General features: G+C 40.2%; 1 protein-coding gene across 1 annotated transcript; it reads left to right on the top strand.

Annotated features, from left to right (window-relative positions):
• The first annotated feature begins 34 nt into the window (after positions 1-34).
• On the top strand, positions 35-24,793 carry GPR155 (G protein-coupled receptor 155). Its single transcript, XM_026052115.1, has 16 exons — positions 35-58; positions 5,499-6,004; positions 9,998-10,397; positions 11,708-11,873; positions 12,361-12,516; positions 13,348-13,431; positions 14,391-14,511; positions 14,991-15,075; positions 15,161-15,251; positions 16,227-16,443; positions 17,001-17,099; positions 18,783-18,916; positions 20,228-20,323; positions 21,471-21,535; positions 22,159-22,296; positions 24,536-24,793. Exons 2-16 carry the CDS (start codon positions 5,545-5,547, stop codon positions 24,756-24,758), a joined length of 2,535 nt encoding a protein of 844 aa, XP_025907900.1. The 5' UTR covers positions 35-58; positions 5,499-5,544; the 3' UTR covers positions 24,759-24,793.
• Positions 24,794-25,891: the final 1,098 nt, after the last annotated feature.

The following is a 25,891-nucleotide window of genomic DNA, read 5'->3' on the forward strand; positions in this document are numbered from 1 at the left end:
CGGGCCGGGCGCAGGCGGCCGCGGCCGGGTCGCCTTGGCCGGCGGGGACGGCGAGCAGGTGAGCGGGAGCCCGCGGGGCCGGCGGCGGGGCGAGGAGCGCGGGTAGCCGCGGCGCTTCGCCTTGCTCCCACAGGCAGCGCTTCCCGCGCACACACACACCTGCGTGTGCAAAATACATATATAGCCTCATATATAAATGCATATCCCTTTTTGAATAATGTTTTGCTGTTCACTTCAAAATGCCCCCTGTTAGCAAGCTCTAAGGAAGCCTTAATTGAGGACCAAGCAAACGCACGCTTGCCAGTTATTTTTGGGGAGTCACCGCTCTGGCGCTGGGTCTGGTGCAGCTGTAGGAGCTGCTGTCCTGGGGGCTGCCCCCTTCGCGTGGGGCCTCCACACCTCCCCGCAGCAGCAGCGTGGGGAAGAGCGAAGGGAAAGGGCTTCAGATGTGGTGCTGAAAAGCAGCTTGCCTGGGAAGCTGACATTGCTGGTGACACTGCTGGTGGCACCGCCTGGATTTTGTGTGCGTGGTGGTGCCCGGCTTCGGGGCTGACTGCTGCTGTGCTGCTCTCCTCTCCACCATTGTCATCACTGGGCTAGGAGAGCAAAAACTGTGGTTAGTCCGCAAGAGCGGGAACTATGCTAATCACTTCTGCCCACTTAATTTTATCGCGGTGCCTCTCCAGACTGACTTCCTCTCTGCGCGTACCAGGGAAGCTCTGTGTGAGACACCCGTGGTTGTGCTCTTGCTAAGAGCAAGGATGGATGGTAACTCTTCCTGCCCTGCTTCCACTTCCAAACCCCAGTGATTCCTGTGTCGTCTTTGGGATGTTTCTAGATTGCATTAAAGTGGCAAATGAGGTCACATTGTGGGATTTAATTTATGGGCTATCTATGTAGTCTTGCCAACGTCACCAGAATTATCCTACCAGTGGCTGTTACCTAAAAGTTGGAACATGAAGGGCCAAAGGGAAGGTATGTTTTGTTGTCTCACTTGCATTGTCTTTGGCTTTTGTTTAAAAAATAGGGATGAAAGGTATTTTCCTCCTCCTTCTTTCTCTGCTTCAAGGAGAGGAACTTGATGTTGCTTAACCCACGGCTGCTGGAGAATTCAGTTTGTGTTCTGGTGAATTTTAACATTTTACAAATATTGACAACCTGCAAAAGAAGTAGACAAATACCATTGCTTCAGTTTAGCTCGGGGGTGATAAACCGCACGAGCGCCTTGGTCCCTCTCTGCTGCTCATCTTCACGTGGCGCTGCCCAGCCGTCCTTCCCGGTGAGCAGCAGCTGCCAGCCTGGCTGCAAGCAGCTGCCCTCGCTGCAGTTAACAGCAGCCCAGGCTGCTGTTCTTAAGGTTGTTTTTAAGGGTTGCCCAGGGTTGTTCTTAAAGCCTTGTGTTGCTTTGCGGTTCCCAACAGCATGTGCAGCTGCAAGTGTATTCAGGGAGTTTGATCTCACCCTGAAATCCCTCAAGGGAGAACCAAAAACAATATATGCAGCCAAAACCAGATGCATTCCTTTGGGCCCATGTTTAATTTCCGTGCTTTAGTGTCATTTCACTAGTTTTCTCATGCGGAGAGACCACAGCTGAGTCTGTAGAATCTGTAGGGCTTTTGTTTTGCCTTAGACTGACATTACTGATACAGTTACGAGCCACAGACTCAGGAGGTTTTTGCTCACGTGAGAAACTCGTTGGCGTTAAAGCCTAGGTGTGATGAGAAGGTGCGTGTTAGATCCGTGATTATTTGTCCCATCATCCCATGACGGTTGTATCAACACATGTTTCCTGGAGAGCAAAAGGAGCTGACAGAAGTTTTGGCCGTGTGAGGCACCACACGGAGAAGCCTGCAGTTCCGGGAAGCAGCTTTGCTGAGGAGCAGCTTCTCTCCCCAAAGCTCGTGCAACGCGCCAGCACTGCCCTGCGGCGAGGTCTGGGGTGGCCGAGGCCTGCAGGAGCACCCGGCGGCAGCACCAGCCTGTGGAAAGGCTCTGCTCTGTGCCAGCAAAAACTGGGCTGGATTAAAATGCTCTTCAGGACAGAGAGAGGGGGAAAAGCAGCAATAGCTGCAAAAGTCTTTCAATAAGCTTAACTCTATATGTAGTATGGCTTGTGTGAGTGAAAAATGACAGAAAATAAATTTCTTCACTAATGTTGACATGGTTGTAAGAGGCACGGCGTTGGATACGAAGACATAGAGGCTGAGAGGAATGGCAGGATTTAGAGATGGATCCAGCCAGGATAACACACTTCCACCAGAGATCAAGGGTTGCATTTGCTAAAAAAGCCTCAGGTTTAGCTTATTGCTGGAAAATGCCTCCTTTACCTTAGGAGAAGAGGTAGCCAAGGCCACTGCACCAATTTGGATAATGCAGATGCTCAGGTGAATTGCAAGAGCTTTCTAGTGTTGCTTATTGTAAACCTCAGGCATAAATGCAAATCATGAATTAAGGAGTTTATGCTGCACGTGGGTATGCATATGTTGGATGCCAGAGTGTGAAGCAGACGAAGCGCATGGGATCTCACCTTTGCTCTGACTTGATTTATTTGCTTATTTACCTGGCTGTACTTTATCCCCTGAGGATAGGATAAAAAGAAGCTGGTAAGACTCTTAAGCCAACTTTTAATTTGCGCAAGTCTAGACTCTTAAGCTGTACAAAAACCTGAGCTGGGAATTGGAAATCCCAGTTTTGTCGCAGGTGTGTTAGGTGACTTACGTCAAACAAGAACGGCTTTACCTTAGGTTCCATCTCTGTAAGATGGGCAGCAGTTATGTTGGCTTCATGTCACGAGTATGTCCCAAAGTACTCTTGAAAAGCTGAAGTACAGAGTTAGCTGATGGACTGTGTAATTTGCAGAGTTGTGTCCCAAACCTGGGTGTGTTTTTACATAGGCAGCACAGACCCCCAGGTAACTTTGTGTGCAGACCCAGGGAAACCAGGAGAACTGAGGTGACTCCGTGTCTTAAAGTCTGCACCTGACCCGTTCTTTGTTATGGATAATTATTTGCTCTTTGGGGTGATGTGATTCTGTCCGTGCACATGAAGTTCTGCATAAGTGTAAGACTGGGGAAGCTCTTCCAGTTCCTTGAACTTCTTCTGATGCTCTACAATCCTTCCACAGTGTCCGTGGCTCTCTTGGGAGCTGCTGGCTTTACTCCTGACCAAATGCATAATTTTTAGCTCAAAATGCAGGGTTTTGCTCTGGTAAAGTGCAGGTGCAATGAGGGAGGCTCCTTTAAGTTAGTGTGTCAGCAGGCCAAGTTAGGCAGCTTCTCAAATGTCTTACAGGTCAGAGAGAGTATTTCTCAAAGCTAGTGAGAAAAGGATTGTGTGTGATCTTCTCTAACAGCCCCTGGTTTTACAATGATGGTGCTAAGCCATTCAGGAAAAGCAGCTTTCTTCAGTTTATTGCATGTTTTGCATGTTTTAAATGTTATGCTGAGTCTGCTGCTAGGTGTGAGGCCCACAGCTAAAACTTTTAGAGAGGAGGAGAGTCACCTTTCAGGTTAAGCTGCTCTGAATATTTGTTCCCTTTGGTCATGATGCAGCACCTACAACTTGTGGGCTGGAGTTCAGTTGTGCTGGCTGCTCTGTTAAACAAGTTCAATTGTTTTTTAAATAAAAATAGTTTATGGGTAGTATGCTGCAGCTCACTAAACATTGTTCTCTTTATGGTTATCAAAACTGTGAAGAATTCTAGTTTTGGACTGAAATAGGGAAGTGGGATAGTTTTACTGTGTCTTTTGAGGGCTGCACCAGAACGTTAGCATCCTCGTGGGGAAATGCACAAAAGCAATTGAGAAATTTCTGAAGATGTTCATGGCTGCTCGCTTGTAACTTGTCATACTCTTTAGTGAGAGGGCGTGCAGCTCATGCTGGAACACAGCACGGAAACAAGTTGGATATGGGAAGAATGTGGAAGGATGTACCAAGAAAGAACAGATGTTGATAGAGTAGAAGAACTACCAATTTCCAATTCAAAGAACTAGATTTTTTTTTTAACTTTGTCATTCGCCTCTAGCAAAATGGATGTAGGATCGATAGTAACTGAGGGAGTCCTTTTTTTTTTTTTTTTTTTTTGACTACGTGAGAGCTGTGCTGCAGGCTCCCTGGGATCGAATTGACAGCAAGCAGGATGTGTCACCAGTGACAGACAAGGTTTGGAGACAGGATGAAATGGTGGGTTTGTCAGAAGAAGCAGGTCTGGATTACAGGGGAAAAATGAGGGAGATCTGTGAGTCATCTGTTTGTAATTGAATTCAGGTTTGTGAAAGTGCGTAAGCAGAGGATATAGGGAGGGAAAAAAAAGAGGAACAAGGAAAGAACCCTGTCAGCACCCACAGAAATTTAGAGGGTTCCTCCCATATAAACGTTAAAGAGACGAGTAGAGGTGGGAGGGGAATTAGGAGGAATGTAATTACAAAAGATGTGGGAAGGGCCAGGCTTCCAGAAGGGGATGATGATGATGAAGGTGTATGATTGTCAGAAAAGGTGAAGATGGAGCATCAGTCCTGAGAGTTTAAGAAGATTTTGTCTTCTAAGGATATTGGTAAGAGCTGTTTCAGGGACAGCTGATTAAATAGAATCTAAAGATGGATCTGAAGGAGAAGATCTCCTGACCACTTGTAAATTGTGCAGAGATGAAAGGGCACTAGTTAGAGAGGCCAAGAGGAGGGATTTTGTTTTGTTTGGGAGGTCTGTTTGTTTTTGTTTGAATGTTCAGAGCACAAAATGTATTTTAACAGTGTATTTTAGCAAAGAGAAGGAGAAAGAAGCAAGTTGAATGTGGTTTAGGGAAGACCTGGGATCCTATCCCAGTAAGATCATGGGGCAAAGAAAGGGAATTGGAGCAGACAAAGACACAATTTGGTAACAGAAGGTCTGGAGAAGGTGGGATTTGGAGTTGGGAATTGACAGTGAGTTGAAGAAATAAAGTTACTAGTTGCTAACAAGTGTAAAAGCAGTTTTAAGGAGTCTTGTGCTTTTCTGATAAAGCTAAATATATGTTTAATCCAGCAAAGCAAAGGCTACACTGCGACAATATAGCAAATAGTGTTTTCTGACCGTAAAGACTAAAGGACTGTAAATTATTCTAAATAATCCTAAAACGAGAGCTAATACTTAGGTCATAATCTCTTTCCAACGTGTTTTTGACTTTCTGAGTTCCCAAATTTCATTTAGTTTTAGTGTATCAGTTTTATCCTCATTTTTCAAGCAACCATCTGGGCTTTAAGCTTCTATCAATTGTCCGGCATTTCCTGGTGAATTGAGTGGATCTGGGGTCGGGAGGAGGCTCTGCATTCTGTGTAGAAAGGTGGTTTTTTTTTTTTTTTTCCAGCTTTTTGCTTTCTTGGTGTGTTTGCTCTGTAGCTGCTTATTATTTGTCTCACTGTGTTTGTAATGTGCTAAGCGTTTACTCTTCTGCCAGCAAGCCAGATACCGTGAATACCCTACACCACCAATACAGAAGCTGATAATTACTTTTTATCTTACAGATGAGACCATTGCCTGCTGTTTTTTTGGAGGAAGTGCTCAAAGGAAATGGATAGTTATTCAGGCTCCAGTGCAGAGAACCTCTCCTCCCCAGCCAACATGTCCCTTTCTTTGCCTGGGCAAGCTGGACTCAACAGCACGGCCAGTCCTCCGTCTATGTCGATAAGCAGACTCTTCCCAGCCCTGCTGGAGTGCTTTGGAATCATCCTCTGTGGATACATAGCTGGAAGAGCCAACATCATCACATCGACTCAGGCCAAAGGACTGGGAAATTTTGTCTCCCGTTTTGCACTCCCCGCTCTGCTGTTCAAAAACATGGTGGTACTTAACTTTTCTGACGTGAATTGGTCCTTTCTCTACAGTATATTAGTTGCCAAAGCTTCTGTGTTTTTCTTAGTCTGCGTTTTAACATTATTGGTGGCCAGTCCTGAGAATCGATTTAGCAAAGCAGGTTTGTTTCCTATTTTTGCTACACAAAGCAATGACTTTGCACTGGGATATCCAATAGGTAAGTAGCTAAGGCTTTCTTTTTCTATTTTTGTATTATTTTTTATTGCTCTCAACAATTTTGCTTTTCTGTTTCCATAGTTTGAAATGAACTTCTAAAACAAATTTATGAACTATATAACTATTTCTCAAGTCACAAATCAAATTCATTTCTTAAAATAAATGACTGATTAATCCTCAGATTGCGTACTCTTTAATAAGAGGAGAAAAATATTGCCTGGCAGAATAAGACAAAATTTAAAACAATTTGACTGCAGCTCCCTGACTGATCTAGCCACATAAAGTTAAATCAGATTTTAAAACAAACAACAGCAACAAAACCACTAAAATCTTTCGAAAATGGTATAAGCACCTTAGACTTACTGCATGCTAGCAATGTTCTTATGAGAAATTACCAAACTTGACCTTGAGACCAAATCTTCCTGCAAAAAAATGAGCCTATATGTGTGGGTTTTGAAATAGCTCTAGTATTCTTTACTAATTTGACGTTATTGATATGGCTCAAGGAATTAATCTAGCATAACACTGATATCTACCTGTTAGGACAGTTATGTGTGGTGAAACTTAATCTATTTGGAAGAAGCATCCAATTTCTGTACTACTAAACGTCTTTTGTGTTGTGCACAGATCTCTGTTCTGCTGTAACTAGTAGACATGCCTTAGGATATGTCCTAGGAAGACATCAGCCCTTAAAAAGCAAGATTTTCATATGATTTGAAGTTTGTCTCAAATCAGTCCAGTGCAGTTAAAAAATCAGAATACAATTTGCATAGTTGTGTACACTTATTTTTATAAGTCTATAGTTGGAATATTCAAGCAATAATTAAATTTATTTCAGCCTATAGGACTGTTATTTTCTTCCATTTTGTTTAGCAAGACTTCTTTTTTTTTCTCTCTCTCCTTTTTTGGGGTTTTGTTGATGTTTTGCGGACGCGCTTTCAGCCATGGGTACCGTGCCACTTAGGGAGCGGTTGTGGCAGGTTTCCTCTGCCCGCCGCTGTGCGGAGGGCGGGTGTTGCTGCCCCTTCTGGGAGACTGTTCTGTGCCGAGGTACCTCTCGGGACTGCCCCTGCTCACCCACCTCTGTGGCTGGTGTGGAAAGGCCCGCAGGCAGGACTAGTGCTTCCCCCCTAGCCCCCGAGTGCATGGCCTTTGGGGAGGGTGCTGGGACGTGCTGCTCGCTGAAGAGAAAGCTCTGCGTGCCTCTCCAGCCCTGGAGACTGCCCTTATCGTCCCGACGAGGCTATGAACAAAGAAAGGAAACCAGTTTGTTCTGGCAGAGTAAAAAGCAAGATTATTTAATTGCAGAATTGCAAGTACAGTTATGAAACAGAAGCGTAGATAAGCAATTCCAGATTATACTTTGCAACGAGTCGTTCTGTATTTGTCATAAACTTGAGGAGTTGGCAGCCATGTTCCTCGTGCTCCAGGGTGGCATGCTCAGGAAAATCCTGAGTGTTTTCTTTTCCCTTGCTTTGCTGAATATGTATAAAATATCGATGAGTGCAATTGCTGCCTTTCCTTCTTTAGATCCTAATACCATCTTTTCTTCAGATGCTTTTCCCAGACTTATTCTTCATTTAATTTTTTTCCCCAAGATAGCTCACCCACATGACGCTGTGAGGATCCTCCTTGCTTCTTGCCCTTGGATTGCAGTAGCACTTAGCATTCCTCTCTCTTGACCTTCAACCTTCTCTCTACATCCTCTTCTACCGTATCTATGTAGTTAAAACATCTTTCTACTTTGAATGACTTCTGTGTCAATTTACTTTTTTCTTCTTTTCAGACATTTTGAAGTGAGTAGTTCTGCTCATGGATAGCTTGCTTTGAAAAGGTCAGAATGGAAATTCAGAGCAAAGGATATTTTGGTGATTAAGTACAAAGAAGTAGATCTTGCGAGCAGAGATGCTTTTAGTTTTTCTCCAGGTGCACTATTCTCTTCTGTATTCAGCCACAAAAAGTGAAGTTGCAGAAGTATTGTTGTTACCATCCCATAAAGCTCAACTCAAGCTTCTACAAGTGTATCTATGCACTGTGGCAGATCTGCTTTACTGTATCTGTTGTAAGGCAGTCACTCCTAGATGCAAAGTTAAGTTTTTCTTGTTCATCCTGGAGAGGGAAAGCAAGGACTCCCGGGGGGATGCAGTTCACTGGGTTGCAGTTGGTTGTTTCAGTGCAGCACAGCTGAATTCCTTGCACTGCTCCTGTAGCCATCGCTAATAACTTAAGTACTCTGAATAATGTTAATTATGTGGAATGCAAAAGCCCTGGGTGCAAGTGAGGTGCTTAATCTAGCAGTGTAAGGACATAGCTGAAGAAGGACTCTTGTAAGTTAATACTCTGCTAAAATCTAGAAGTATCCTGAAAGAATTTTGCCTTGTTGTGCCCCATTTGAAATTCTTGGTTTCAGAGGTGCTAGTCTGTTAAAAGGACCAAGCAGGTTTTTGCTTCGGCAGAAGTATTCAGAAAACTTGTTATCGTCTCTCACAAAAGGTTTATCCTGTTATCATTTACTAGTACAAAATTGCTACTGAGAAATGAAATTGAGGCTTTTTCTTCCTTTATTTTGTTTCAAGTGTTATTTTGAAGATATTTTGCCTGTACAAATGGTTTTCAATTTGTGTGTAAAATGTCTGCCCTAGTGGTGGCTAGGAAAAGGAGGTAATTTCTTAAAGATCATTTCTTTTTCTTTGTCATGCTTTTTTTGTATGTCTGAACAAGTTATTGTAAGTAATCATTCTCACACAAACCATGAGATGAGAGCTGAGATTTGGATACTGATTCTTTTTTTTCTTTCTTCTTTTTTTTCCTTGGCACTAACTGAGATGTTAGTGTTCAGCTGCCCCACGCAATCTCTTATGGAATCTACTTCTGGCAGTGCTGTAAATAAATAATGCAGTTTAATATATAACATGTTCTGTCATAGTATGTTCTCTACTCCTGTTTGTGGAACTTCCAGGAATCATGTCAAGCTCATGCAGTTACTACTTGTGGAACTGAACAGACAGAAATACTTAGATGAGCCCCTTTTTATAGGAGAGACAGATAGAAAAGTGGATCTGGGAAGTTTAATTTGGTTGCAGCAGACTGGTGGAAATTTTCATAAACCACCGACTGGCTCAAATAGCTTATCTGATTTATGAAAGGGGATGTAAGGAGCAGTGTTAGAATGGCAAGATCTGTGATTTCTGAGTTAAGTTGATAACTAGGCAGTGCAGTGTGTGTTCTTGCTGCTTTTGCAGGCAGCGAGCAAGCCAAGGAAGGGGCAGCTGCCGCTGCCTCAGAGTGAGGACAGACCGTGGCTGTGTGTCTGTGGAGAGCAAGGGCTGCCCCTGCGCTGCAAAAGCAAGGCACGCTCTGAAACCCAGGCCCTGGTCCTAGCTCCCATCCCGCGTGCTTCCAGAGAATGGATTAATGACTTTATGCCAATACACTTTTTAAAATGTTGTTATTGATTTCTTGTGTGTCATGTAGTACGCATAGGAAGATTGCACCTAGTTACCCATTGATAATTGGTTGTCATTTAAAGACATTAGACCATCAGCTAGAGTCCTGCCAGCGCGCTGGTGTTTCTGCATGACTCCCATGATTCTGGGGAGGAAAAGCCATTCTGGGAAAACAATTACATCCTAAATGCTAAACAGAGTATCAAAGGGCATGTGGGATTGTTTATGTTGCTTAGCAATATTAAAGTCTCTTTTTCAGGATAATTTTATTTTCTGTAACTGTTGGATATTCAGAGGATTGCGGTATAGTGATTGGATTGCTCGTCTTTGATCATCAGTATTTTACAAAACTGTGGCCTAATGACAAATAGCTGTGCTTTTCTTAACTATGTTTCCATACACTGGTTGTAAATGCTGTTAGTTCTGCAAGATAAGACAATTTTTTTTTTCCTCTAGCTCTCGGACAACAAAGATTAATTTCAATGTTAATATATATATATTTTTTTACTGCAGTATTATCACCATTACTTTTCATTTCTATCTTCTAGTTGAAGCTTTATATCAAACGACATATCCAGAATATCTCCAGTACATTTACCTGGTGGCTCCAATATCCCTTATGATGCTAAACCCCCTTGGCTTTATCTTCTGTGAAATCCAGAAGTGGAGAGATAACCGCACCGTGTCGCACAGCAAAATGAAAATAGTGGGCCTAGCACTCCTTCGAGTCCTGCAGAACCCAATCGTGTTCATGGTCTTCATAGGAATTGCCTCAAACTTTATTCTTGGCCAGAAGATCCCGGAATACCTTGAAAACTTCCTCGATGGACTAGGCAGCTCATTTTCTGGCTCTGCGCTTTTTTATCTTGGACTAACTATGGTAGGGCAAACAAAAAAAGTGACAAAGGGTATGTTTGTTGCACTGATCCTTCTCATCACAGCTAAACTGTAAGTTCTATTTATTACTTATATATTTGTTGTTTGAAATGTTCCGATATGTTTAATACATGATTATACTCATCAGATAACCTTGTGCTTACAATCCCTGTAGTGGTACCAAGTTTCACTTTAAACATGTTGGATGAGTTCTTCCTGAAGTCTTTGGTAGTATATGACAATTAATTAAAAAATCAAGCCACAAATCTGTTGTCAAACTCTGCAGTTAAGCTTAGAAAAGCTTTATGGCTTCATGAACCGTCTGCAGGTCACTTATCCCATGCTGTATGGGAATATAAACTCTTTGGGAAACAGCTGGCTTAAAAATGCTTGTGAAATAGTCAGCCAACAGTAAATGTAACTATTACTTGAATAGCCTTTCTATTTTGTTTAGATTAGATAACACATCTCAAATTAGTTGGTTTTGTTCACAGTGTCTTTAAAACTCCCCAACTACCTTGGAAGCGCGTAAAAATGATCACACTGTCAAACTGCCTGATTTTTGAGTTTGAGCAAAAGGCAACTTTTATATAATCTTAAACTATCTTTATCTTCTCTTGAACATGCCTTCGTTGCTGATAAACCAAGTATTTTATTTGTTGTGAACCTAAAATCTGCATAATGAAACCGTATTTTAATAGCATTCATACTGTAAAATGTGAATATATGGAAATTTGGAGCTTTGAGTATTGGTAAAATTAACTAATTAAAGACCTCGTTTGTAAGTTGGATCAATGATGCACATGCAGAGAGCTTGGGGAAAAAGGAATGATGGTTAACGTGAGGCTGCAACACAGAGTGTTCGTAAGGTCTGGGCTCTTGCTAAGGGCCGAGCAAGGAGCTTCGAGAGAGGTTCTCTTGCTGGACAAACAATTTCAGAGCAGAGTACTTAACCTTGAGCTCTTGCTTCGTGTCAGAGACCTTAATGCCGCAATCTGATGTTCGTAGCAGTTGGCTGTTTATAGCTCCTACTTTAACAGTTGAAAACAGTTTTCAAGATATACAACATAAAAACAAAACTCAGAAGTCATACAAAGAAGCTATCTGACTGTTAGAAAATGTACTTATATCCCAGAAGTTAACTGGTGTGTTCTTTAATGTTTCTTTTGTGTATTTTTTCCCTCAGTTTAACTTGTGACACCACATTCAGAAGCACCTGGTAAATGCTGTGGTAGCACTAAAGGCAATCACTGAAAGTGATGTCATTATTCTGCTTTTCATAAATAGTGTTCAGACAGGCTTTAAGTGTCTATTAGTTCCTATTCTGAGCAAAGTGGAGTCCCAGCCTTTAGACTGAGTAATCTTTTTCCCTCTCTTTCCAGACTTATGATGCCATTTCTCTGTAGAGAAATGGTGGAACTCTTGGACAAGAGCGACGACGTGGTCAACCACACCAGTTTGTCAAACTATGCATTTCTTTATGGAGTGTTTCCTGCAGCGCCTGGCGTGGCAATCTTTGCAACTCAATTCAACATGGAAGTAGGAATTGTATGTAATAGCTCCTTATCAATTTGTCTTCATTTTGTGCAACAATTGGTTCTAAAAAGCTTGTTGAAATTACTTCTTTGTAGTATAGACTCTGTAGATTTACTTATTCTGCCTGGAACTCAAATCTGAATTATAATTCAAATTGTTAATTAACCAAAGTAATTTTGCTTGGTGACTCCTACACTGGAGTCAGTAGTATCTTTGAGATCTTTGGAAAAGCTCTGTACGAATTTGCAGTAGGGAACTCGGTATTCCTGTTATTTCAGAAACTAATTAAAAACATCGATTTAACAAGCTCTATAAAGCAGGTACTTCCTGGCTCAAATTCAGATTAATTTGTCATGGAAAGAACTCCACAATTGCTTAAAGCTCTATATACGTGTAAGTCTTGGAACTAATTTTACAGGTCGTTGTGTTCCTGAAGACACATTATTTAACCTGGGATGCAATTAACTCAACTCTGGCTTCTTTCTGACCGTTTCTGCAGATTACCTCGGGCATGGTGATAAGCACCTTTGTGTCTGCGCCCATCATGTACGTGTCTGCGTGGCTCCTGACCATCCCGTCCATGGACCCCAACCCGCTGGCGGCCGCGCTCCAGAACGTCACCTTCGACATCAGCGTCGTCAGCCTCCTGTCCCTGGTGGGTGCTGCCAGCTCTCACCCCGCCAGTTACCTCACAGGGGCTCCTTACCCCCAGGCTTGTGCTTGGCGAGCGGGGTGCTGCAGGCTATATGCAAATTTCAGCTGGAATTTTAGCTCCTAAAACATTGATGAGTATTTAATTAATGAGTATTAATGATAATATTTCTTTGGGAAAATTATTTTAGTGTTATTAATTTGCTTTCCTAACAGTTCTAGATACCAAGTTCTTAAAGGAGGATGTGACAACTCAGATTTCCAGAGTGAGTTAGACTTTGGCTTTACAGGTGCTATGAATAGTGTGGCCTTTTTTCTTTTCTTTTTTTTTCTTTTCTTTTTTTTTTTTTTCTATGGGATAGAAAATTTCTAAAAACTAAATTCCCAGACAATTCCATATTTGTTCCTGAGGACTTAAATGAATTTTTATATCATTGTCCTGAGGAACAGGACATGTTTCCTTTGATACACAGAATACAGTTTCTGTATATCAAAGGCAGATTCTTGGTACTCTCTGGAAATATTTCAGCATCATGAGAAAACAAAATGTGATTTTTTTTTTTTTTAATTTTAATTTCTTTTCTTCTTGGTGGTGGTTTTTATTTTTTTCGTGGCTGTGTTTCCTGCAGCACAGTGACTAGCAGCAGGCGGTGTGCTACTGACTTTCATAGGCAGGAACGAGCATCGTTCATAGCATGAGGGTATGAAACTTCTCCGGAGGATTTCTTGTTTGTTTAATTCCAGGGTATTTTGTCAGAATGTTCATCTTGTTCTTTGTTTTTTCATTTGTTTGCCTGTTTATAGTCTTAAATTCATTTTTATCTGTGTGTTTCAGATCTGGTCTCTTATTGTTGTTCTTCTGAGCAAGAAATACAAGCAGCTTCCTCATATGATTACAACAAACCTACTTGTTGCTCAGGTATCTGGCGAGAAGAATGCCCTTTAAAAAAAAAAAAGGTCTTTTTATATATATATATATATAAATTATTACAAGACTGCTTTCTACAATCCTGTTTTTGTTGTTGTCTGAGAGTGTGGGAATCTGATGTGTGATGTATCTGAACAATATTCATGCCCCCAGATCTATTCTTGGGAGCTTTAAGTGATACTGAACGTTGTCAGTGTGTATCTGCAGGAGCAGTGTCTGAAACAGAACTGTAAATCCTGAGAATGGAGAATAGCTTTTGGCTTGTATTTAAGGGGGTGCATGGCATTTTTGTGTCCGTTCATGCCAACACGAAGCCAGCAGTGCCATGGTGAACAACAGGTTGTGGGTGAACGACTCGAGGGGCTAAATGGGGAACTGCCCCAAATGCTGGTTAAGGTCCCTGACCAGGCTCACAGGTGGCCAGGCTGGGGCCACCAGTAAAGCCCTAGAATGGCATCATGTTTTGAAAATGATGTATGTGACTCTCAGCTGCCTGGTGTCTGTAACAACATGAAGTTCATTTTGAAATGAAAACATTTGTTTCACCTCTGAAGCCAATCTCTTCAGATTCCTTCAGTACTAATACTGTCAAATATGAGATATTGGAGGGTCAACATTTTTATAATTCTTGGTTGAACAGTACTTCTTGATGTCAGCTTTATGCCCAAATCCTTTCAGATAAATGCTTTGCACTTAACACAAGCTTTGCATTTTGCTTATTACAAGATGCATAAAGATCAAGATTACATATTTTTCCTGACTTGTCTTACTGTTGCATTGGTTTACAGCTGTGAGAGCTGTTGAATTCATAAAATCATGCTCCACTGAATTTGGGGATGGAGTTGGAAACCTTCTTGTAGCTATGCTGCACTGTATGTTTTTTTTTTTTTTTTTTTTTTNGCCAGCCTGCCTTCCTAATTCACATTCTGGTGTCTCTTCTTTCTTCTCAGTTTATTGCTTGCATTGGAATGGTGATATGGAATTTCGTTGTTAAGGAGAAAGACATCACTGTACAGATCCTAGTATTTATATTCCTGTACAGCGCACTTTATAGCACCTACCTGTGGACAGGTATGTTTTGGGGGGGAGAATTAGGTGTTTTAATAGAAAATGCAAATTTCACACACACCAAACCTTGGTAAAGGAGTAATCAGTTTTTAAATATGTTACTACAGAATGTACGTCAAACTGAGCATATTGTCAATATAGAACAAATGTTGTTGATATAGCAATAAATGAATTACATAGGTCTTAAATATTCTTATAGCATCTGTTGAACATTTGTGAACTTTTCTAAGTATTTGTAAGCATAAAGTGAATGTCGAGTATGCCAGATGTCTTCAATGTTTCATTAATAACAATCTTTCTCAAGGTAATTGGTGTCTCTATTTTGGAATAAATCTGGAAAAGACTAGTTTTTAGACTATTTTAAGGTCTGAAAAAAGAACATCTCAGTTATTAAACAGGTTGCATCACAAGAATGTCTAGATTGTGTAATTGTCACTTCTCTCTTCAGTAACAAGCAAGGTTTTGTTCGTTTGTTTTCCTAGGTTTTCTATCTTTCTCTTTGTTCTTATTGAAGAAGAGAGAAGCAATAAAGATTCCCATGGGGTTCATTGTCATAGCTGGATGGGGGTAAGTCGTTACAGCTGTTTCCCTATAGAATAAGTGGCAACGTGCTAAGTAAACTGCTTTGACTGCTTGTATTTTTCTCTTTCAGTATTCCAACTCTCCTGGTAGGAATCTTATTAATAGTTGGTGAACGCAACAACGATAGCATTGACTCTGCCTTTTTTTATGGAAAACATCAGGTATGAACATTTCTGTCCTCACCTCTTCTTACTTCTGCCTTGTTTAATACATTATTGAGAAACTGTTCTCTACTACTTATGTAAGTAATTTTCAGTCAAAGCATAGGTTATCATAACAATATCATTATAAAAAATCAGGATGTAGATTAATATAAAAGGTACATTACTAATGAACCATTAGAAGAACTTGTTTAAACAAGGACCTTCATGTTTAGGCAGCTGTGACTAAGAAAAAGGAGGAGTAAGTCCTCCCCAGAGAGAGGCTTAGGAGTGGTAATGAATTACAGGGTCCCTTTCCTGATGACTACTCAGTAGTTTAGCTTGATAACTATCTAAAGTTGTTACCATCCAATAGCTAATAAATATATTTTGGCCTATGATCAAAGATAGGATCTGCATGACGTGAAGCAGTAATTACTCCCTGTATGGAAGACTTCTCTGCTCAGTGAAGGATTGAAAGTCCCTGAGCCTGAACTGCAGTTTTTACCAGTGAATGGCTCCCCTTAATAAAGGGATGTGAAGTGCACTGGAGTAGATGTTTGTGTGGTTTTCCCTCTGCCCCTTTTATGGATTAAGAAGCTCAAGAGTAGCCTCAGAGTGGGCTCTGGGTATGGGTGGCAGCTGATTAGAAGGATAATTAATGGGGAGTTCCCTGTATGAGGAAGCATAGAAACAGAGCTGTGCCAGAGGGTGGCGAGAGCACGTTCCTCCTTCGAATTAAAAGGTTCATGATCAGGACTTGGATTGCGGTGGTCCTGAGGGGAGGGAAGGTGATGACGTTTCATAGCACATAGTTGAAAAACGCTGTGTTTATGTAAATAAGTAATAGTAATAATATAGTAACTAAACAGTGATAATAGTAATAACTAATAACAGATGTATTGGAATATTTAGAAAAGCAATAAAGTTAGAGAGAGAGATATATGCAAGTAGTTTCCTTTCATCTGATATGTGTCTTCTCTGGTCTCTTATCAGATCATTACCACAGCAGTGATCCTGTTTGTTAGCATATTGATGTCAGGCGTCTCACTTATGTGCATGAACAGAAGCAGGCAAGAGTCAAGTTACGAGGTGCTGAATCCGTACTCGCCCCGCAGCCCCGGGGAGGAGGCCGAGGCGGAAGGGAGCGAGGGGCCTCGCGCGGGGCCTGCGCCGCCCGCCGGCCCTGCCGCACATCCCCCGGCGGAAAAAGGTAGAGACCCGGGTGCTCGGACCAACAGCACGCTGTGCTGAACTTATTTCCAACCTGAGAACAACTTCACGTCAAGCTGGAAGTGCTGTTCTAGGGCGGGAAGGAAATCCAGCTGTGAATGTTTCTGTGCGAGTTGTATGCGAATGTTTGTATGAAAGTAGTGGTGTTGGGATAAGCACGTGATAAATACAGCCCCAGAGGCACCTTAGGCTGTCTGCCTGCCAAACTGATTCTTTCCAAGTGAATAACACACCTGCAAAGTTTCTGCTCAGTGTGTTTCTAATCCTTCTGCTTTATGTTTAGCCTCTTGGTCATTTATCTTAGATTTAGGTTCCGTAGTTAAAAGTACCTGTGTAGCTTCCACAGTGTTAATGCTGTGTTAAGTATTTCTATATATCAATAGTGTGACCCATGAGCCCCCTCTGCAAATGGGAAGAACGTCTGCATTTCCTCTGACATTATTTGGGAAAGCAATAGTTAGAGCTAGATAGTTATACTTAAAAAATGTTACAGTAGTGAAAGAAACCAACTATCCTGTTACTGTATGTGCCTAATAGGCTGCTGTTGTCAACCGACAAATGGTGATTTGTCCTGTGCCAGAGAGAGCAAAGCAGCATCAAATGCCATGGAAAGCAAGATTCCTCCCATTGAGGCAGGTAATACAAGGTGTAACCCTGCTTTATACTATAAATTTTTCCATAGTATCTGTGTGTGATGTTCTCTCTGTTCTACATGGGTAATTTCTATTTCATATTAAATATGGGTCTTGGACAGTACATGAGTTCTTCTGTTATTTTGGGTTTTTTCTTTACTTAACAGGTACTGCTTACTTTTTGTTGCTCAAGACAAACAGCTTTTTAATGCTTCTTTCTAAGCATTCAGACTTTACCTTTCTGTCATTTTCCTGTTTGGACAGTGAGAAATTTAATGTGTGTTCTCCCCTTCCTCCCTCCGTTCAAGCAGTTTTTGATTTAAATGCACTTTTTACATTGTCATATTCACATCTCAAAACACCTCTGAAGCCCATATTTTAATCATAAGCAGCAAGCACATGCTGTTAGGTAGATAACACCATGTTGCTGTCTTAACCACATCTGGGAAAGACGGAAGGGACTGAAGGCCTTAAGAGCCACTGGAGCAGTAAAATAGATTGAGAAGACTGTCCAGCACCTGATGGAAAATTCTGCATGTCCAGCCCGCTCTCACCTTATGTCACTTCCCTTAGCCAAAACTATCCAAAAAAGGGCAACCTTTCCTTTTTCTCTCTTGTTATTTTTGGATCCTTAACAAGAAAGCTTGTTTTCGCATGCACTATTTGCATGCAGTAGAATAAATCTGAATTATTCCCCACTGAAACATACTTAGGCGTTTGTCTTTAGGGCCTCGCTTTAGGCCCCCTATAAATACTCCTGATTTCTTTTTTTTCTGGAAAGTTATTCAGGTAAGCATCATAAGAATGCCTCCAAATGATGGAGGAAGTTGAGTTTAAACTGTATCTTATCTGTCAGGATAAGAAAATTATCTTGAGTATGCCAAGTGGGAATATTTCTGCCTACTAAGTGAATGCTTTGGAGTTACAATGAGTGAAAGCCAATTGTAATGGATACACTTGTTTAGCTTTCACTGCAATAATTACTAATCTTTCTACTATCTCATTGAACTGCTATGATAGGTATCTAGTGCAAATTTTTAGGTATTTTCTTGCCAGGAAGTTTTTTGCTGCCATCTACTGGAAGACACTCAGAATTCCTATAAGTTTTTGGCCCAGAAGAAAAGCAATCGCTCTGTGTGTTTGACCTTTTGATTGACAGAAGCGTGGCAGCTTTCTGATATGCTATTTTAAAAATACAATAGAAGAACTCATAAATAGGGAAAGGTTGATTGTCTGATCTAGAGCCCAGCAAGGCTGAAATAAACAGAATTAAATAAACTAGAATAAAAAAAAAGTTGTTAATATATTTGAAATATATATTTAAGAACTAGTTTTTAAAAATTGCACAGAGAAGTTGCGAGTTCTTCATTTTTTTCTAGTAGTGATTTCTAAATGTTAACCACAACTTTAATTTTACATTAATCCTTTCAAAGAGAATTGTGGATTTTATTATTATTATTAATTTTAGTATATGTAAGCAACTTTTACATTTGAGAACAGATGTCTGAAAGGGTTATTGACAAACTTCGAGTGAGGGTGGGCATTAAACCCCGTAGATTCAGCACAGATGGTTCAAAGGTAACTTCAGCAAGTAACATAAATGCACTAACAAGTTTGCTCATGGAGCTAGAGATGAACCGTGCTTATTTGATCAGAAGCCTAATGAAAAATTCTGCTTGTTTTTCAGCTGATCAGTGTGTGAGTCAGTGCAGTGCCCAAACTTGCATATTGGCGCAGGAAGAGCAACTCCTCCAGACTGGAGACAAGCAGCTCGCCAGACACGTGTTGCTGTGCTTACTCCTCGTTGTTGGCATGTTTGCTGTAAATATTGTTCTCCTGCTGTTGATTAACTCATTGATGTGGAAGGGTTTTCAGGAACACTGTATAGACTGTATGTGTGTGTATTTATATCTCCAGTCAACATCTCATATTTGTGTCAATACTTTACATAAATTGCTTTGTTTTATTCCCTTGTCAAAAAGGGATCATTATAAGATTAATTTTGCAGTACTACATAAAGTTCAAGATGATAAAAGCACAGTAGGGAAAAAACACAGTGGAGAGAGAACACCGAAGGAGAAGAAAAAACGGAGTAATATCTTTAGAAAAATGGATTTATCACTTCCATCCCTCTTTCCATTTTTCTCGAGAACTAGTTGTCTTCCCTAGCCAATAATCCATTTTAAAGATGTAAAGTGAGTTCTAAAGAAGATGATTTAAAAGTGGCTTCATCTAATCGCACTGAGATTCAGAATTGCGTTTCTTTCACAGATGCCTTAGTAGTGAGGACAAATATAAGCATTAATTTAGAACAGAAAAAAGATAATGGTTTGGCACTGATTATTTGGTTTTTTTGTTCTTTTCTTTCTAATGAGTCACAGTAAGAGGAGAAAATATTTTTACCTATAAATGGAAAACTACTGTGCACAAATATACAGCAATGTAGGACATGTGACACGAGCTACTACTGCTGCTTTTCAGAATTTACTAGCTTAGTAAAAGAGAACTTTTCCTGTCACAATTATTTCACGCTGATATATGATATATACATATTATGCATCTTTACAGTAATGAGGTGCTCCAAATTCTAGATTGTATTTTGGCTGTAGCTGAGTGATTACTTAAATACTATGAAATGAGACCAATTATATTACAAAATTGATCTTTATGTACAAAGGAATTAACATTAATTATCCTGTACAAAGGATTTGTTTTCTTTAATCAGGCATCTAAAATAGGTCAGATAGTGTGTGCTTCAGCCTAACACAGTCTAACTATGTAGAAAACACTGGTCTCGGCTAAACAGGCCTAAAGACAGTATTGGGCTGGACAGATTTTCAGGACTTATTTAGGTAGTCAACCTAAAACAGATATGCTTAGGACAAGTTCCTTGCATAGACTTGTAAAAGGGCAATGCTGTTTTTCTTTTTTGGCGTTTTTATTTAAAATCAAACATATACCCTTGTCATAGCTTAATTAACATGGTCATTTAAGATGTTTATTTCCCTTTATTTGTCTTTGAGTTATCGTAATATAAAGACAGTGAAAATTGAGTGTGAGGAATAAGAAAGTGTTCTCGCTTTTGAGAATCAATTCTGATATTATTTTGTTTGTTTGTTTCTCTCCCAACAGAATCTTTCCAGTTGCTTATGGTGGCTGTTCAACCAAGAGCCTGGAAGGCTCTATGTGGAACTACAGTTCTTTTGTGCCGTATTTAATTTTGGCCAGGTACTTATCAATGTTTGTTTTGACACTGACTTTGTTAATGGATGCTATAGCACATTTTGTAACAGGCAATAGAAGTTGAAGTCCTCAAGCAATGCTGATATGACAGTTCCTTATGTTGCTTATTGTTTGTTTTCTTATGTTTTCCTTTTCCTTTTGCTTCAGTTGTTTTCTTATCGTGACACAGTTGTTTTATGTGCTTTTGGGATGAAGGCTTCCAAGGCATGAAGGACAACTGAGTGTCAAGTGCTTATAGAAACCGAGTAGGAATTTAGCCTACCTGTAGCAGAAAGATGCACCAATGTAGCTTACGTGAAATGACACCACTGCAACTAAATTGTATGTAGTAAGACTATGATGCTATTTTGTCTATATAGGTTTAAGTTACTAGCTGTTGAGTTATAGTTACTACTGTATTAACTGAAACCCAAACGAGATATATAAACATTAGTCCTGTTTCAGTGTAAAATGACACAGATTAGCTTTGTTACATCAGGGGTTGAGAAAAACAAGGCAGTTGTAAATACAGGAAGAATATTTTGCACATGCACAGACAAGTGTGCCAATAGGTACAGTGCAGTGTCAAGTAGTTGCCTTGATCCAAAGGCAGGGCAGAAATTCGAATTAATTGAAGAGTATTGTAGCCTGTAAATTACAGTCAATCCTTGCTTCTCTTGACATTAATAAGGAGAGATTTAAATAACTGGTTATGTAAGGATCCTGATGTTTTGAATATTAGATGGGATGTCACAGAAGTAGATTTACTGATCTCCCTTTCTTGCAGAATTTCTCTAACAATTTATCTTTTTAAAGCTCAAATGAAATATCAAAACAGAAACAAAGCACACTTCTAGTGGGGTCCACACAAAAAGGATCCTTTTTGCATATGTGTTCTGGCAGAAGAAGGGTGTGTGGCTTTTTTTTTTTTTTTTTTTTTTTCTGTTTTCTTCTTTTTCTATACTCTTGTTTTTKGGGTTCTTTTTTTTTTTTTTTTTTTTTTTTTTTTTTTGGTTGTTTGTTTTTCTTTGCACACCTGCACATGCACACACATACTTCTTTGGTAATATATTGTTAGTGTTTTATTTTGCTCTTCACAGACCTAAAAAAAAAGTATTTTCCTAATGTTACTATTTCTGTATTTCTTCTCCAGGGCTTTATTTCCTTTGGTATTTTTGGCTTAGATAAGCATTTAATCATTCTGCCATTCAAAAGAAGGTAAACAATCTTTATTTTATTCTTTTATATCCTTTTTTCTTTTTCTCTCTCCCTCTCCCGACCCCACAAAAAAAAAAAAATGGAGCCACTAAAACACTTTTTCTATATGAGAAAAACAGGAAAATTAAAAAAAAAAAAAAAAAAAAAGGAGAGAGAGAGTTAATTGCAGTGCATTGTGCACAAGTGTGTAGTGCTGTCCTAAGGGCCTTCCCATAGGCAAAAATCCCATAGGATCCCCACAGGCCAACTCGTTATCTGATGATTGTGCAACATGTGATTGGATCAGTGATAGTGATGACTGTTCGGAAATAATTTCAGCTAATAAATAAAACCTTAGATGTGAATGCTGAAGCAAATTTTGTTACCACTATTTTAATGTCCTGTATTCCTGACCTAACAGAAGTTCTTTGTGTAGACAGAGACTTCTATCAGTACCTCAGTGTGAAGGCATAAAAGCAGCAGCCACAGTTGCCTCATAGCCACTTTCAGGCTTTCCTTCTGCTTAAGCCTAGAGCAAAAACTCTGAGTGTTTGTAGGCAACAGTGTACTGGGAAGATTGTATATAAACAAGTGCCATTTGGTGACTTACCACATGTTTGTGTGGTTTTCTTATTATTTTTAAGACTTGAATTTCTGTGGGGTGGTAGAGAAGCATCAGGTCACACAGATCCCGCTCTTCCTGAGGAAATCAGGTTGACCTGTCAACAGTTTGTTCGATACCACCGAGATCACTGTGTCAAAAGCATCGTCAGAGGCAGAAGGTAAGAATTCCTCCTGCGCGCGAGAAGGGCTCCAAGGTTTTTGTGGGTGATTCCTGTTGTGGCAGAGTTACTTAAACATCAGCATGGGGTTTAAAAATTGAGCAATAACGTTCAGAAAAGTGTGTCCAGTCTCAAACTGAAGCACTGAAGGCCCAGTTACCACTTTGTCCTGTCTGGATTATATAAAAATAATCAAAAGTTTCATAATTTGTCTTTAAAACATGGCCTCAGATTTTGCATTTAGTTGGAGTCTGAGTATGCCTGTCATGATATCTGGTCAAATTTGAGGGAATCTTTCCTTTAAGAACAATTCTGGTTTAGACATTTCAGTGCTTTAGAATGATTTCTTTTTAGTTTCCATTTGTTTTATTTTGGGATTAAGAAGATGCCAGTATTTATAGGAAAGAATTTTTACTAATACTCTTTGCCAGAGGCAAAAGCTTTTGGGCATGTTGCTGCAACTGAAGCCTTTATTCTCAGAAGCCACTCGGTGTTTTTAGGACATTTACTCCTTCTAAGTTTGTATAGTTTTTGTCCATTCCTCCCATGAGTTGTAATCCTCAATTTGTCACCGCACCAAAGCTTTCATACTCAAATTATGATGCCCAGATGGAGAATTATGTATTCAAGTATGTGTAGGTAGATGGAAAGAGGAGAAATGCAGATAGAAGCAGAGGGAGAAGGATGATAAAGATTCTTCCTATTTTCAGATATTTACTATATGAAGTTGAGAGGTGAGGAATTGTTTTAATAAGGCCCTTCCACTCTTGTGGTGTGAGCTTTTAAGTATTTTTATTGTTGTTTTCTTACGATCTGAAACCACATTCCAGAACTAGTGGTTGGCAGCAGTATTGGCTGTTCTCCCATGATTTCACTCAGTCATTCCAAAAGTCAGTAATGTTATATAAAAAATAAGCTCTTGAGGTTTTTAAGAAAGATGAACTGCAGCTGTTCAAGGACTTGCTTCTTTCCTGCCCAGACAGAAAAGATGTACCAGAAAATGTTTACTTTGAAAGAGGGCAGGTTTTACATCTGTAGCTTCCTGTGCTTCAACTATCATTGTGGTTTCTTGGCCTTTCTCTCTCTCTCTTTTCTTTTTTTTTTCTTTTTTTTTTCTTTTTTTTCTTTTTTTTCTTTTTTTTTCTTTTTTTTTCTTTTTTTTTTTTTTTTTTTTTTTTTGCTGTTGGCTTGGTTGTTAGTCATTTTTTTATTTTTTTCCTAATCATATGTCATCTGAGAATACATCCAAATCTGACATTTGTTGCTCCATTTAATGTTGTGTTTGTGCAAAACTAGTGTCATGTCTTATTTCCCATTACAAGTTAAAAGGAAACATGTATTTTCTTCTTTTAAATATACATCTAACTTGATCCTAATTCTCCTTGATTTAAACATGCTGTAAATGAGACCTTGTGATCATGGCTTTTATTTTCTTGCTTCTCTGCTAGTAGATGTTAAGACTTGCTCCTAAGTCCCTGCTGGTTTAATTTAAAAGATAAAGAAGTTCATAGCTTTTTTGCTGACCTGTGTAAGTCCAATCATCTTCAGAAACTCTGCACTTGGGTTCCATAGAGCAGATTTTAGATAACCAGAAACATTCATTGCTGCAGGTTAACTTCCAAAGAGTATTTTTACTGCTGTTAGCTAGTACTGCCTCATAAATATGTAACAGGAGATTAATTTGATCTTGTTGTAAATGTCTTTATTTTTATTCTTAGTCTGGCCTCTGTGGTAAATATTTAACCAGATACTCAAGTTAAATGTTTTTATTTGCAATATATATATATTTGCAATATATATATATATATATAAGCAGTCCGTGTCTGTTGAAGCTGAAGGAAATTACAAAGTGGCATTAAAGTGCAGCTTGAGCTGCTGCTACTGCAGGCACCCTGCGCTCACATGCTTTGCTGCAGAGATGGTTGCATTAATTAGGGTACATGAGAAGTAAGTGTCTGCTAAATAGCATTATATATTATATGTATGTTTATTGTAGCTTATTTGCACAGGTGTAAAATAGCTTATGTGAATTTTGTTGTTTACTGAAGTTTCTGTAGAAAAAAAGCAGTTAAGATTGCCATGTCCCTAATATGCAAAGCTTACAAGTTCTCTTCTAACACACTCTTAACTATCACGATGTCTTTCCTTGTTTCCTGCTGCTTTTCCTTGCCTTTCCCGTGGTGCAGTGGCGGTGCCAGGTTTACAGCACATGTGGGTGAATCATTCCTTTGACACACAGGTGTAGCGCCAAGGCCTCCACGGGCATCTTCTTCGGCTGCGACCTGGTGAGCTGGCTGCTGCGCGTGGGCCTGGCCGCCGACCGCGGCGAGGCCGTGGCCTACGGCGAGCGGCTGCTGCGAGGCGGCGTCGTGCAGCACATCACCAACGAGCTTGAGTTTCGCGACGAGTACCTCTATTACCGCTTTATCCACAAGAGGCCGGCGGCCGCCGAGAGCCGCTGACGCGGCGCGGCAGCCGGGACTGGGGCTCTGTCCCCGTGGGCACCGCGGCCTCCCGGGCCCTGGAGAACCGCGCCGGCCTCCGGCACGCTCCGGGAAGGCGGCCCAGCCTGCGTCCGAAGTGAGGAAACGGGGCGCGAGGGGCAGCACCGGGGAGCGTGCGAAGCAGACCGGGGCGACAGGAAAACACAGGGCTCCGTGCTTAGAGTTTTGGTTTGCTTTTTGTTTTTACCATTTTGAGTGTAACAAATAGTTAAATGATGTGTGGCGCTGTCACGTTACAGACATGCTGTAACAGCAAATTTAGTGAGTGGTGCCACTGAGGAGAAAAAATGATGAATGTTGGGAATATTTTATGTTTTTATGCTTTTAATATTTATTTAGTGCGATGAAATCTTGATCCCTATTTAAGGTTAGACTTCCCACCGACTTGATAAAAGCATTCCTCTGTCTTACCCACGCTCTTACTGTTTTGTACCCTTGTCCAACACCAGGAACTTTTCTTGGCTGTTTACACTCTGGATCAAGCAATTTTTCTCTCTTAAAGATAAAATCTTCCATTCATAATGGCATAATTGCTGTGAAAAAGATTATGATGTCAGAGAATGTCTGAAGACTAAGAAAGTCTTAAAAGCGTCTAAGAATAAACTTCCCGAGTAGGCAAGTGTTCCCTGGCATTTAGGGTAAGCAACTGGGTTTGAATTTTTGCCTTTTGGTGGTAGCAACAGCTTTGTGAAGAACAGATATTTTGCCTTCTGCAATCAGCCTCTCCATTTTAATCCAGAAGTGCCAGTCTCAAATAGAGAAGTTACAGAAGCCTTCGATATTGCACAAGTCAAAACCAAAAATGTTATTAAATCATGAAACCTTTTAAATGTAGTGCAATGACTTTTGAAACCCCTTCTATAAAGAATCCTAACTGAATATCTATTAGGTTTTAGAACAGCAAAAGTTCTTAAAGTTTTAGTATTGGTTGCCTAAGTAAACTTTCTTATAAACCTCAGGTATCTTCATGTGGTGTGTAAATAGTTACTGCAGTGGTGTTCAGATTCTTGTGCACGACAAGTAGGATCTGGACAATCTCTACATCTGTGGTATTCTGAAATGGCTAAACTGTAGTACGTGACAGCTCTTAC

Source organism: Nothoprocta perdicaria, unplaced genomic scaffold, assembly GCF_003342845.1.
Source record: "Nothoprocta perdicaria isolate Ctin4 unplaced genomic scaffold, notPer1 scaffold_83, whole genome shotgun sequence".
Classification (NCBI taxonomy): Eukaryota; Metazoa; Chordata; class Aves; order Tinamiformes; family Tinamidae; genus Nothoprocta; species Nothoprocta perdicaria.

Excerpts from the sequence above, each read along its gene's own strand:
- GPR155 (XM_026052115.1), top strand. The coding sequence starts at position 5,545 with ATGGATAGTTATTCAGGCTCCAGTGCAGAGAACCTCTCCTCCCCAGCC. Across the intron at positions 18,917-20,227 it reads TCGTTGTTGGCATGTTTGCT|AATCTTTCCAGTTGCTTATG; the intron begins GTAAATATTGTT and ends CTCTCCCAACAG. Across the intron at positions 21,536-22,158 it reads ATTCTGCCATTCAAAAGAAG|ACTTGAATTTCTGTGGGGTG; the intron begins GTAAACAATCTT and ends ATTATTTTTAAG.